The sequence below is a fragment of the Myotis myotis genome, unplaced genomic scaffold, assembly GCF_014108235.1.
Source record: "Myotis myotis isolate mMyoMyo1 unplaced genomic scaffold, mMyoMyo1.p scaffold_m19_p_3, whole genome shotgun sequence".
NCBI lineage: Eukaryota > Metazoa > Chordata > Mammalia > Chiroptera > Vespertilionidae > Myotis > Myotis myotis.
Genome location: NW_023416335.1, coordinates 127,707,213 through 127,720,995, shown reverse-complemented (window position 1 = coordinate 127,720,995; position 13,783 = coordinate 127,707,213). Strand labels below are relative to the sequence as shown.

The window sequence follows — 13,783 nt, the reverse complement described above, 5'->3', positions numbered from 1 at the left end:
GGAAAGAAATATTTTTAAGTAAAACAAGCAAGGTCAGAATAATGATTATCTTTCATACTTAAAATTCATATTTACATGGATAGATACATACATAATGGTGATATGTACATACATGTAGTACATGAATATGTATATTTGTGTAGAAAAGGAAAAATTATTTTTTTGTTTCTCATGGAAAACCTATAAAGGTATGTGAGAAACCATTGACTAGCTATTTCTAGGAAATGGAACTTGGGGTTTGCAACTGGAAGTAAACTCACCTTTCATTGTATATTCTTTGTTTTCTTTCTGTTTTTAAACATATGCCCACATTATGGTCATACATTTCAGAAAGATCAACTTTTCTCAGAAGGCATTCCTAACTCCCTAACATGATTATTATATCATCATCTATATTTTCAATTTTTATATTTCATTTTTTCCACAGTCACAGAAATACACTAAGTAAGTAGTTAATTTAGCAAAGGCCTAAAATGAGTTGACAGGTCTGAAAGATGATAAATATTATTATTCAAAAACTGAAGCTCTGTGTATTATTATGGTTATTTGCATATTGTAATTATAATGAATATTTTTAAACAAGACCACTATAATTTTTAAATACTTTTATTATTTTCTTCAATAAATTTAGAAATAGAAACATGCACTATTGAAAAAAAAAGAAATGGAAAAGTTTATTTAGAAACATCTAAATCTTGGTAATAAACCTAAAGTGTTCATATTTTAAAAATTATTATTGATTTCAGAGAGGAAGGAAGAGGGAGAGAGAATTAGAAACATCAATGATGAGAGAGAATCATGGATCAGCAGCCTCCTGCATGTCTGCACTCCTGGGTTTGAGCCAGCAACCCAGGCATGTGCCCCAACCAGGAATCAAACCGTGACCTCCTGATTCATTGGTCAATGCTTAACCACTGAGCCATGCCAGCCAGGCTACAGTGTTCATTTTTAATTTTTATTTCTTATGTGCTTAATTTGAAATTACAGAGACTATTGTTACCTAAAACTTGCAAATTACATGCGATTTATATCTATGAAATATTTTCTATCATTTAGTTTTGCACTTTCTGTACACCTTTTGGTTTATTCCTGATTTATTGTGTTTTTTAAGATTACCTAACTGTCATCATATATTAATACTTTGAGCTGTATTTTATATGATGATACCTTTCAGAACACAATGTAAAAATATTGTCATGCTGAGTTTTGTTTGTGAAGAGAGCAGTAAGAATTGTTTTGTTATAATAGGTATCATAATGCTAATCATTAACTTAGACAAGACTCCCAATAGGCAAACGAGGTAGGCATATGTAAGCTTGAGGAGTTTTGCTGAGATTGATAGGGTTTCCATCCAATCGGATATCTTCTAGTGCCTTACGAATATAAGTCAAATTTTTAACATCACAGAATGTATCTTCATGCATCTCCAGAATGTTGTTATTCTAAAAGAGATGAAAATAAATTATATAACAAGATATAACATATTCTTAGTACTGATTAAAGTGCATTTTGCTTTACCTAGTGTTTATTTTTTTGTTTCTTCTGTCATCCAAAATCCACATTATGTGATTATTATACATTAAACACTTTCTAGGCAATGGGGGTAAATCAATTAAAAAGACATGTAGTTGCTCTTATAGAGACTATACTTCCATAATGGGACTATAAGAGAAGAAAGTAAAAAAATGTGTACAGAAAAAAGTTATTTCTAAAAATATTAGACTTATGAATAAAGGATGGTAACTGAAAAGTTATCTTAAGGGATAACAATGGAGCTCAGAATAGAATGACAAGAAAACATGGACATTGAAAGGCCAAGGTAACAATAACCTATCCAGAGAGAACACCAATTTCAAATTCTGAGTAATTATAAAATGTTCAAGAATGAGAAAAATCAACATGGCTGAAGTGAAGTGAAGGGGAGAGTAAGCAAACATCGGGAAGAAAACAGGCCCAGAACTTGGGTGGCTCGGTCGGTTGGAGCATTGTCCAGTCCACAAAAAGATTGTGGGTTTGAAACCTAGGGCACATGCCTAGGTTTTGGGTTTTATCCCTAATCCAGGTGCGTATGGGAGGCAACTTAAAAATGGTTTTCTCTTACATCACGGACACTAAGATTGCCTCTGTGTCTTGACTATTATAAATAATGCTACAATGAACATATGAATGTGTATGTCTTTTCGATTTAGTGTTGTGTGTGTGTGTGTTTAAATACTCAAAAGTAGAATTGCTAGGTCCTTCTTTGTCTTTTGTTATAGCCTTTGTTTTCAAGTCTATTTGATTTAGTATAAATAGTGCTACTCCAGCTTTTGTGGATTTGTTTTTCTATCCCTTTACTTTCAGTGTGTGTATGTCTTTCAATATGAAGAAAGCTTCATGTAGATAGCATACCTTAGGGCAGGGGTGGGCAAACTTTTTGACTCGAGGGTCACAATGGATTCTTAAACTGGACCGGAGGGCCGGAACAAAAGCATAGATGGAGTGTTTGTGTGAACTAATATAAATACAAAGTAAACATCATTACATGAAAGGGTACGGTCTTTTTTTTTTTTTTAATTTTATTCATTTCAAACGGGCTGGATCCGGTCTGCGGGCGTAGTTTGCCCACGGCTGCCTTAGGGTCTTGTTTTGTTATTCATTCAGCCACACTATGTCTTTTTATTGGAGCATTTAATCAATTTGCATTCAAAATAATTGTTCATAGGTATGTTTTTAATGCCATTTTGTTATTTATATTCTTCTCTCTTCTCCTTCTCCTTCTCCTTCTCCTTCTCCTTCTCCTTCTCCTTCTCCTTCTCCTTCTCCTTCTCCTTCTCCTTCTCCTTCTCCTTCTCCTTCTCCTTCTCCTCCTCTTCCTCCTCCTTCTCCTTCTGGAAGACCCTTCAACATTTCATGTAATACTGGTTTGATGGTGATAAACTCCTTTAGCTTTATCTCATCTGTGAAGTTCTTTATCTGACCTTCAATTCTAAATGAAAGCTTTTCTGGGTTGAATAATCTTAGTTGTAAGTCCTTGCTTTTTATCACTTTGAATATTTCATGCCAATCCCTTCTGGCCTGCAAAGTTTCTGTTGAGAGATCAGCTGACAGTTTTATGGGAGCTCTCTTGTAGGTAACTAACTGCTTTCTCTAGCTGCTTTTGAGATTCTCTCTTTGTCTTTTACTTTTGGCAATTTATATGTCTTGGAATGGGCCTCTTAGGGTTAATCTCTTTGGGACACTCTTCTCAGGCTTGTATGTCTATTTCCTTTGCCAGGGTAGGGAAGTTTTTTTTTGTTATTATTTCTTCAAATAGGTTTTCAATTCCTTGATCTTCTTCTTACAGTACCATATGATGCAAATGCTGGTATGCTTGAAGTTGACTGAGAGTCCCCATAATCTATCTTCATTTTTCTGGATTCTTTTTTCTTTTTTCTGTTATAATTGGGTGTTTTCTGCTGCCTTACTTTACGATTCACTGATTTGATCTTCTGCTTGATCTAATCTACTATTGATTCCCTCTAATGTATTTTTCATTTTAGTTATTATAGTTTTTATTTCTGACTGGTTCTTTTTAATGGATTCTATCTCCATTTTTATGTTTCCTATCTCTTTGTTGAAGTATACACTGTGATCAGTGAGCATTTTTAAAATCAGTGTTTTGAACTCTGCATCTGGTAGATTGTTTGTCTCCATTATGTTTAGTTCTTTTTCTGGAGTTTTGTTCTTTTTTTTTATTATTTGGAGCATATATGCTGCCTCCCTGTATTTGTTTTTATATGGTAGGTAGAGCTGCTATGCTTTCCAGTCTTTTAAAGTGGCCTTATGTAGTAGGTGTTCTGTAGGGCCCAATGGTACAGTGTCCCCAGTCATGCAATCTGGGAGCTCCAGCTGTGCCCTCTGTGGGGACTGTATGAGTCCTCCTTTTGTAGTTGATTTGGTTGCTGCTGGCATACAATGGGAGGGATTTACCCCAAGGTCAATTGGCTGTAAGGCCTGGCCAGAAACAGTGGAGGATTTGTTGTGCAAGAGACAACTCCATGGAGCAGGACACACTCAGGGAGACTCTGGTGCCTGCCCCTGAGTGTGTTGTTGTGGAGGTAGTTGAGTTGTGCTTCAGCTTGGTCTGAAGCTGTCCACCAGGTGTGCTGGCTCTGAGGTCTCCTGGGAGGTGCCTCCTGTGCCCTGCCTGAGGCCACCAATGACCTACAAAGCAGTCAGCTGATGGCTGCTACTGGGAGGTGCCCTGGAAAGGCAAAGTTTCGAATTAAAGCTGGTTGCCACTAGTGCCAGGCCTGGAACCACTTAGCAAAAAGTATGGGAAACACTAGGCCAGATGCTCTTTGAAAGGTTGTAAGGAAGTCCGCAACATGAGCCAAGACAGGCTATTTGTAGGGGAAAGCCACTGGAAACAGCCTGGGTGGGCCTGTAAGTTGGATGGGGCGGGATATTGGTGAATCACCGAGGTGGAACAAACAGTGTTAGCAAGGTTCATGGAGACTCAGATATGCACCTGCCTGCTGCCTCTGTAGGGGGAGGACTCAGCAAAGAAACAACTTCTGTCTGGGAGAAAGCTGCCCTTCCAGCTCTCACCCTGAATCAGACAATACAGTTGCTCTTCCTGTGTCACTGGCACCTTTTGGAGCTGTTATCCCAGTGCTGGAGCTCAGAGTGAGTGAGTAAGTCAGTGAGCCAGTTGGTGCACAGGCCCTTTAAAAAGAATGCTTGGGACTCCAGCAGCCCTCTGTCTCATAACCCCCTTTGATTTTCATATCCAGGAGATTCACAGACTTCCTAGCACTGGAACATTATTGAGCCGGGTGTGGGGCTGGGACCCCTTGCTCCTCCAGGGAAAACCTCCACAACCGAGATAGCCCTCCCAATTTTTATCCATCACATGTGGGTGTGATACCAGCTCATTCTGAATCTCTGCCCCTCGTAGCAGTCTTGATGTGGCTTCATTGTGGCTTCATTATAAGACTTCTGTTCAGCTAGATTTCAGGTGGTTCTGAATGCTGGTGGTTCTGTATTTTAGTTGTAATTTTGATGTAGTTATGGGAGGATGAGAGTATCGCATTTATCTACTCAGTCATCTTGACTGGAAACTCCAAAGGCAATTACTTTTATTTCATTTTTTTTTAATTAAAAAAAAAAGTATTGATTTTGAGCGAGAAGAGAAGAATGGGGGGCAGGGAGAGAAAGAGAAAAACATCAACTTGTTGTTCCACTCATTGGTTGTTTCTTGTATGTGCCTTGACCAGGGATTGAACCTACAGCTTTGGTACATCGGGACAACACTCCAACCAACTGAGCTACACACGCAGGGCAGGCAGTTATTTTGAAAGAAATCTCATATTGTATATATAAGCACATTGTGTTTAACTATAACATTAGAGAGCTGGTCATGTTTTAGAGTGAATATCATCACAGACAATAGTAATTCATTTAACTCATAATTAGAAAACACATTATAACATTTCCTTGAGGATGTCCTTGAAAATCCTCCGTACGGTTATACATATTAAAAATCACTCAGAAAAAGAGATACCAAGACAGAGCCATCCAAAAACAGGACGGGGACTGGACAGGGAGTAAGGAAGCAAACACCACCAGAACAACTCTCAGCAGAGACAAGTGTCCAGGTCTCAGAGACAGGCATACATAAAAAGACATCAAAAAAGTAAGGGAAATATATATATCTGTAGAATAAAAGGAACAACACAGGCGTAAATATTTACAGAATCCACAGAGGAAAACATAGAAATCAGAGACCTGCTTTCACATAGCAAAATCATCGTCTCAAAAGATTGTAATTTTACACCATGATACTGTTCTATGAACACACAATGGATGCATTATATACAGATTTATTCCACAAAACATGAAGTTATTACAGATAGTTGATTATAGCTGAACACCAAAAGTTATATCTAAAATAAGAATAATTTATCTTTTTGCTTTAGCAACAAAAAATGTTTATTTTAATTGAGCATACTTCTGGTATATTTAAATAAAATATATTTAGAAAATATTAGATAATAACATTTTTGAAAATGTGTTTTCACTCAGTTTAGTGGCATTTTAAATAAAGCAGGTTTTCAAATACGTTGGTTTAAGAAAAACTGCATTTTCTTAATCCAGAAAGATGGAAGTCTCTCATTGCTCAGCAGATAGAATACCCTAGGATTGAATTTAATTCAGCACATACTAGTAAGACCTAAAGCTAAAATAGAAAGACTAGCCCAACCAGTGTGGCTCAGTAGTTGAGTATTGACCTATGAAACAGGAGATCACAGTTCGATTCCTGGTCAGGGCATATGCCCAATTGCAGGCTCAATCCCCAATGTGGGGTGTACAGGAGGCAGCTGACCAATGATTCTCTTTCATCACTGATGTCCCTATTTCTCTATCCCTCTCCCTTCCTCTGAAGTAAATAAAAATATATTAAAAATAAATAAACAAAATCAAAAGGCTAAAATTGACATTTTCTCCCTGAAAACTAGAAATCAAATTAGACTGTTCTCTTTCTGTTTCTCTTCCTTTTCTAATCCTTACACACTTCTTCAGCAGAAAAAAACACACAAACAAAAAACAAAACAAAAAAACTTCCATTCTTTTTTTCAAAAGAATATTTGTGCCTCAAAAAATGCATTATTATTTGGCAAAGAATGAAAATAAAAACTAACATTATTAGAAATAAATAGGTTAATATAATAATACCTTATAGTCAAACACAGAGAGAGAATGACTGAGAAAAAGAAGAAAAAAAAAAGAAAAAGGGGGAAAAAAAAAGAAAAATTGTCACAGTGAGTCAACATGCATTATAAAGAGCTTCCTGGGTCCCAGCTTCCTCCTTCTGCTTTTGTTTTCCATGGAGCTGTTGGGCCTACCGTACTGGTAGAAGCCTACCTGGAGATGAAGGGCCCGTAGGTTTTCTGGGAGTGGCAGAGGGATGTGATCCAAGTTGTTATCTGTGAGGTAGAGGTGATGGAGATCATACATATCCTGGAAACATTCCAAATGTAGGGAATTAATAGAAATTACTGGTGCCACAGTTATATTTTCCATTCCCTGTCCATGCAATTATTTATAAAATACCGCATGCCTGACCAGGTCTTATTTACTAAAGTTATGGAAGATTAGTGTTCTAAGTTACATACTAGACAATTCAAATGAATTTTGGAAGAAATGAGGACAAGTAGATATCTCTTGATGAAAATGAAACATGTTTCTCAATCTCTAGGAAGAAACTTGCTTTGTCCACTTTCACTTTCTCAGTGTAAGTAAGTCACTGACTTCTCATTTTTTATTCTGCAATAGAACTTTGAAGATTTTGGTGAGGCATAGCAATAATTTCTTTCATGTAATAGGGATGGAGAAATGAGAATTTCTCCCCAACAAAAGACTTCTCTTCCTAGCCTGAGTTTCAGGGAAAAGACAACCTAGCAAGACAAAAAAAGTGTAGACAATAACAGGTCCACTCCAGCCAAATACCACAGGGCAAATTATGACTCACCACCACCCAGGCCAACAAAAGATGAGTGGAGAGACCGGATTTCTACCCTTGCCAGGCTCTACTGAGGTGCCCTAACTCTCTTGCCCAACAGAATGGCTAATAGAGAGATAGGACTTTTGCTGTTGCCCAGTGCTAATGGGTCCACACGACACCTTTTAGCTACCAAGGAAGTAATGTGATGTCCCTTCAAACAGTAATTTTTGTTTATTGTGTTCAGCATATATTTAGAGGAGCAGCTTGAACGGGGTAAAAATGAGTAAGATAGCCAGTGGATTACTGTTCTCAGACTCTACACTGTTATTCCAAGCAAGTTACTCTAGCCCCGAGCTTGTATCCTTTTCTTAGAAAACAAAATTCATAAGATTAACTGAATCCAGTCTTCTTTAAAGTAATATGGAAGCCTTTTATCCCCAAGGCACTAACCACATCCTGTAAAAGTAGTTAACCTTTTAACCACATTAAATGCTCCCCATCAGTGGAGTTTTTGGTAAAAACAAATTATCTGCTTAACACTATTTCCAGAGAGCCACCCACTTCTTATTCCACTTATGCTTTCTGTTCTTGGTGCTTGACCAACCTCAAAATGTACCAGAGCACAGTATTTCCCACAAGCATGATAAGTAGTGTTGTAAAGTTTACTTTTGCAGTTATAAGTCTCATCCAAGTGAATTCCTTTATAGAAATAAAAAGGCTAGTCATTGACCACAAATGGAATGGGAAGATGAAAGTCTTTTATATCCAAACTTAAAACTCACTTTAAATGCTTCTTGCTTTATTCCTTTCCTTCCCAGTCTATTGTTGCTAACATCAATGAAGGTCAGACTGGTTGGCAAATCTGGAAGTTGCCTTATTTTGTTGTCACGTAGGATAAGCTCTCTGAGTTCAGGCAGCTTTTTGAATGCATCTTCATCAATTTCAGATATTAAATTTGATGTCAAATCAATCTTCCTTAAATCATCTAGAAGAAAAAGTGAGGAAGTTGTTAATATTCTTGAAATGTTCTGTTCACATAAAAATATGAATATAAATTTCCTATATACAAAAAAGCATAAGCATGAATTTAAGTAGCAATACAAGTTAATTAAAGAATTATTTATAAATACTTTAGAAAATTTGTTCTCTCCGAATACGGTTCATGTTTATGCAATTATAAGAAATTATAACTTTAGCAAAGAAACTGGCACATTAAATTTAAAATAATTAGTCTTTCCCCAATAGCCTAAATAAACTATATCTGGATTTTACTACTTAAAACATTTTCCACAGGGATGACAGAGTGTTATATTTTTCTAGTGGTCAAAGATATATTAGTATAAAATACACAGGTATTACAAATAAATATTTAGTAATTAAAACACTTTATGAAGACAAGTACAAAAATTCTTCTATGTTGGCAACCATTATAATGTCAAAATTTAGACTTAGATTCTTTGATAATAAAATAATTGAGCTTTAATTGAAATCCCTTCAAACAAAAAAAATCCTCATAAATAAATGATCATGACATCTTACTCTTATTGCCATAAAATGATAATAAGTTTTAGGCTATAAAATAGTTACTTACAATTTTTATTTAGTTACTAATAGTTTGTTGAGAATATCAATAGCTATATAGTTTCTTGATGACCTTTAATTATTCAGCATTTTTTCTTATAACTAAAACAAATCTTCACATGGCTACATGAGAAAAAAATAATTGATTTATGAGACATCTATACTAATAAAAGGATAATATGCTAATTAGACAAGATTTATGGGAAGTCTTCCAGACATCCGACATCCTTCCGGAAAAAGCCATAGTGGCAGGGGCCAAGGCAGAGGTTGTTGGGGTATTCAGGTTGGCAGGGGAACAAGCAGTTAGGGGTGATCAGGCCTGAAGAGGAGCAAACAGTTAGGGGCGAGGTCAGGAAGGCAGGCAGAGGAAGTTAGGGGTGATCAGGCAGGAAGGCAGGCAGGCAAGCAGTTAGGAGCCAGCAGTTCCAGATTGCAAGAGGGATGTCCGACTGCCAGTTTAGGTCTGATCCCTGCAGGGTCCCAGATTGGAGAGGGTGCATGCCAGGCTGAGGGACCACCTCTCCCCCAACCCATGCATGAATTTTGTACACGGGACCTCTAGTCTATCCTATCTAATAATAGAGAAACATGGTAATTAACAATAACTTCGCTACCCTTCCAATTGGCTAATCAGCGAGATATGCAAATTAACTGCCAACCAAGATGGCGGCCAGCAGCCAGGCAGCTGAAGCGAACAGGAGGCTTGCTTGCTCCAGTGAAGGAGGAAGCCAAGGTTCCCCGCCTGCCGCAGCCCAGCTCTGAGCTCCAGATGCAACAATGTTACAATTATAGAAGCTAAATAAACCCAGAAACCTGCTTTCAGCCTCCAGCGGGCTCAGAGCTTAGTGCGCCAGTGATGGCAACAGAGTTTCAATTATAGAAGCTAAACAAACCCAGATACCTGCTTTCAGCCAGCCACGGCCTCAGAGCTGGAGCCAGCTCTCAGCTCCAGTGACACCCATAGAAGGTAAATAAATCCCAGAATAAAAAAAAAAAATAGGAGAGCTTGGGAGCTTCAGTCACCCGCCAGCCTGAAAACGGCCCTCAGCCCCTCACCCAGACTGGCCAGGCACCCCAGTGGGTACCCCCACCCTGAAGGGGGTGTGACCAGCTGCAAACAGCCATCATCCCCTCACCCAGGCTGGCCAGGCACCCAAGCGGGACCCCCACCCTGATCTGGGACACCCTTCAGGGCAAACCAGCCGGCCCCCACCTGTGCACCATTCCTCTATCCTATATAGTAAAAGGATAATATGCAAACTGACCCTAAAAGCAGGACTGGGAATAACTGGTCACTATGACACACACTGACCACCAGGGGGCAGACGCTTAATGCAGGAGCTGCCCTCTGGTGATCAGTGTGCTCTCACATGGGAGGAGCTCTGCTCAGCTACAAGCCAGGCTGATAGCTTCCAGTACAGCAGTGGTGGTGGGAGCCTATCCTGCCTCCTCAGCAGCGCTAAGGATGTCTGACTGCAGCTTAGGCCTGCTCCCCACTGGCAAGTGGACATCCCCTGAGAGCTGCTGGGCTGCCAGAGGGATGTCTGATTGCCATCTTAGGCCCAATCACCCGGGGAGCAGGCCTAAGCCAGAAGGTGGTGGTTATCCCCTGAGGGGTCCCAGACTGCAAGAGGGCACAGGCCGGGCTGAGGGACCCCCCTCCCCCCACCCTCCCGAGTACACAAATTTTTGTGCACCGGGCCTCTAGTATATATATAAAAGCCTAAGTGACCGGCTGATTGACTGGTAGCTATGACATGCACTGTCCACCAGGGGGCAGACACTCAACACAGGAGCTGCCAAGCAACAGCAACTTTGCAGAGTGCCCTCTCACACTCCAGGACCCCTCGGGGAATGTTGAACTGCTGTTTTTTGCCCGATCTTTGCAGACTCAGCCGAGGGACCCCACTGGTGCACAAATCTGTGCAGTGGGCCTCTAGTATTTAATATTCAGCTATTAAATATTAGAACCACTATTTTACAGTGCAAAAATTTTAAGAAATTCTGTAAAGAAAAGAAGGCCATTAGTGCTATCATCCATACTTAGGCTTGCAAAGTCATTTCTGTTGATCTTTTTAATTCTGTTAAAGCGGGAATAGAAATAAGCAGTGTTCTTGGGCAGTGGAGGAATAGCATCAAGTTCATGGTCATCACAGTATACAGTGGTACTTATACAGGTACACAGAAGGCAGGTTGGAAAATCTAAAAGAGAGATGCATATAATTAAAATTAAGTAACAAGCAATTTCTAACAATGTGACTAGTAATGTTTGTTAAACAAAATTAGAGTCTCATGCAGACAATTCTGATAGATTTCATCTTTTCTTATATAGTTTTCTGTAAATGGAATACTAGTCAAATATACTAATTAAATCTGACCCAATAATTAGTATATTTTTGTAATGTTATAAAATATGAAATTATTGCATTGACACTGCACAGTTGTTGCTTTTATATTTAGAAATGCTATATTCAAATGTGAACATTAATATTGTCATTTTTATAAATTTAAAACATCACATACAATATTTGTGTTAAGTCATTGGTTCAGTAATTAAACACCCCACTGAAACAAAATCTGCTTCAAGAAAAATATAGGGTAATAATCACTACTATTAATTCACTCATATGTATTTTTTTATCTTTTCTATGTAAATGGCACTATGCCAGCTAGTGAAACAGTGGTGAGCATAAAGAGAAAGAGTTCTGTTTTATGATCTGATATGTAAGAAGAATGATAATCACACAAATAAATGAAATGATGACTGTGGTAAATATTATGAAATATCACATTAGCATAAAATAGAAAAATTTGACCCAGTTTGAGAATCGTGGTTCTCTGATAAGGTGATAATTGAGTTAAAATCTGCAAGAAGAGAAGGAGTCAATTATGTTTGTGTGAGGGAAGCATACGCAGACCAAGGAAGCAGCATGTGCCCCGGTCCTTCAGTTTGGAGGAACTGAAAGATGGTCCATGTTGCTATATCATAGAGAGTATTCGAATGTGTAGAACTGATAGGCTGTGTTACAGATTTTGTTCCTTATCCTAATCACTGTGAGATTTGCATGCTAATATATCACTCTGCTTGAAGGTGTGGTGGAAGTCTGAAAGAGGGCCAGTGGGCAGAGTGGAGATGAGTTGTTGTCTAGATAAAAGATGATGGTTCCTAGGGTAATCATGATAGAAAAGGCAACAGAGCCAAAAGATATTTGTTAGGCCAGATTATATATCAATTTACTAATCTATTTTTCTCCATCTATCACACACACACACACACACACACACACACACACTCAGAAAGAAAAGGAAATGGAAAACAATCACGGCTGCTGAGATGCCAGGCAAATTAAAATATCTCTTGGGTTGAAATGTCTCTTGGGTTAGTTGTGATGTTTATAGGAGACTTCAGCAAGGGCTGTGGATGAGGCTGGGAGCCAGATTACAGTCAACTAAGGAGAAAGTTGAATGTGAGGAAACAGTTACAGCAAATATACTAGTAGACAATGTTATTGAGATATTTGTGAAAAAGGAAGAAAAAAAGTTGATTACTTTTAAAAAAAGATTATTTGTGTTGTGTATAATGAGGGATATTGACTAAGCTAGAAGGTTTGCAAGAATCCAAAGGAGCAGAGGTTAAATAAGGTTCCTGAGAGGGCAACAGGCCCAGTGGAAGAATGCAAAGCCACATGCCGGAGGACACGGTTCCTCTGTGGCAATAGGAGAGATGTAGTTGTAGGTAATTATATGTCTGAAAACAGAAAGACCAAAGGGCTGCTGAGTGGAAGATTGCATTTTCTTTGTGAAGTAGAAAACTAAGCTTCCTAAAGAGTTTGAGTAGTAAAGGGAGGAGGAAAGGAAGGGTTGTGAGAGGTGAGATGAATGAAGAAAGTGAAATCAGCCATGATAATTACAGAAGAAGAATGTGATGGAAGAACTTCCTTGAGATTGCTTAGTGATCAATTCATCTGATTTAGCCGAAACTTTCCTGTTTTTAGCACTGAGAGTCCCCTATTTGGAAACCCCTCACTCACAGAGACACCTTGTTGCCTTAGTTCAAAGATCAAGTACTAGTAATGTGACCTAACAGATTTGGCTCAGTGCATAGAGCGTCGGCCTGTGGACTGAAGGGTCCCAGGTTCGATTCCGGTCAAGGGCATGTACCTGGGTTGCAGGCACATCCCCAGTAGGGGATGTGCAGGAGGCAGCTGATCGATGTTTCTCTCTCATCGATGTTTCTAACTCTCTGTCCCTCTCCCTTCCTCTCTGTAAGAAATCAATAAAATATTTAAAAAACAAACAAACAAACAAACAAAAAACAAAAAAGAGCTAGTAATGCAACTAAGATATTTAATTAATCATCCCCTATACTTTTCGTACAAATATACTTCCTGCTCAGCCCTTTTTGAATTTTTGTTCAAGCAATGATAAGTTTCTCATATTCTTTATAAATTTTAGAATATCAGCAGAGGCTAAAGAAAAACACTTTGGCTGTTTAATCTCAACACAGTCAATAAGATGAAGGGAATTATACCATGAGTTATGTGACTATCTCAACTGTTGACTTGTCTTCCTCTGGCTACCTCTGATTCTGAATTTCTAGGGAGCACTGGATTGCAGAAGAGTTGGGACAACATTTACTCAAAGAACCTACATACTTTATTGATGCCATACTCAACAGTGAGCTGTTATATGCATTCCCCCTGATAATTTTCAACCTGTAAACTTTTTAAGACC

At 38.5% G+C, this 13,783-nt stretch overlaps 1 protein-coding gene across 1 annotated transcript in view; it reads right to left on the bottom strand.

Moving 5' to 3' along the window:
• Positions 1-1,271: 1,271 nt before the first annotated feature.
• Positions 1,272-13,783, bottom strand: part of EPYC (epiphycan) — a 41,490-nt gene continuing 28,978 nt past the window's right edge. The window contains exons 3-6 of the mRNA XM_036296717.1: positions 11,093-11,251; positions 8,251-8,453; positions 6,889-6,984; positions 1,272-1,442 (exon numbers count right to left, since the gene is read on the bottom strand). Coding sequence (XP_036152610.1) covers positions 1,272-1,442; positions 6,889-6,984; positions 8,251-8,453; positions 11,093-11,251 — 629 coding nt within the window. The remainder of the gene's footprint in view (positions 1,443-6,888; positions 6,985-8,250; positions 8,454-11,092; positions 11,252-13,783) is intronic.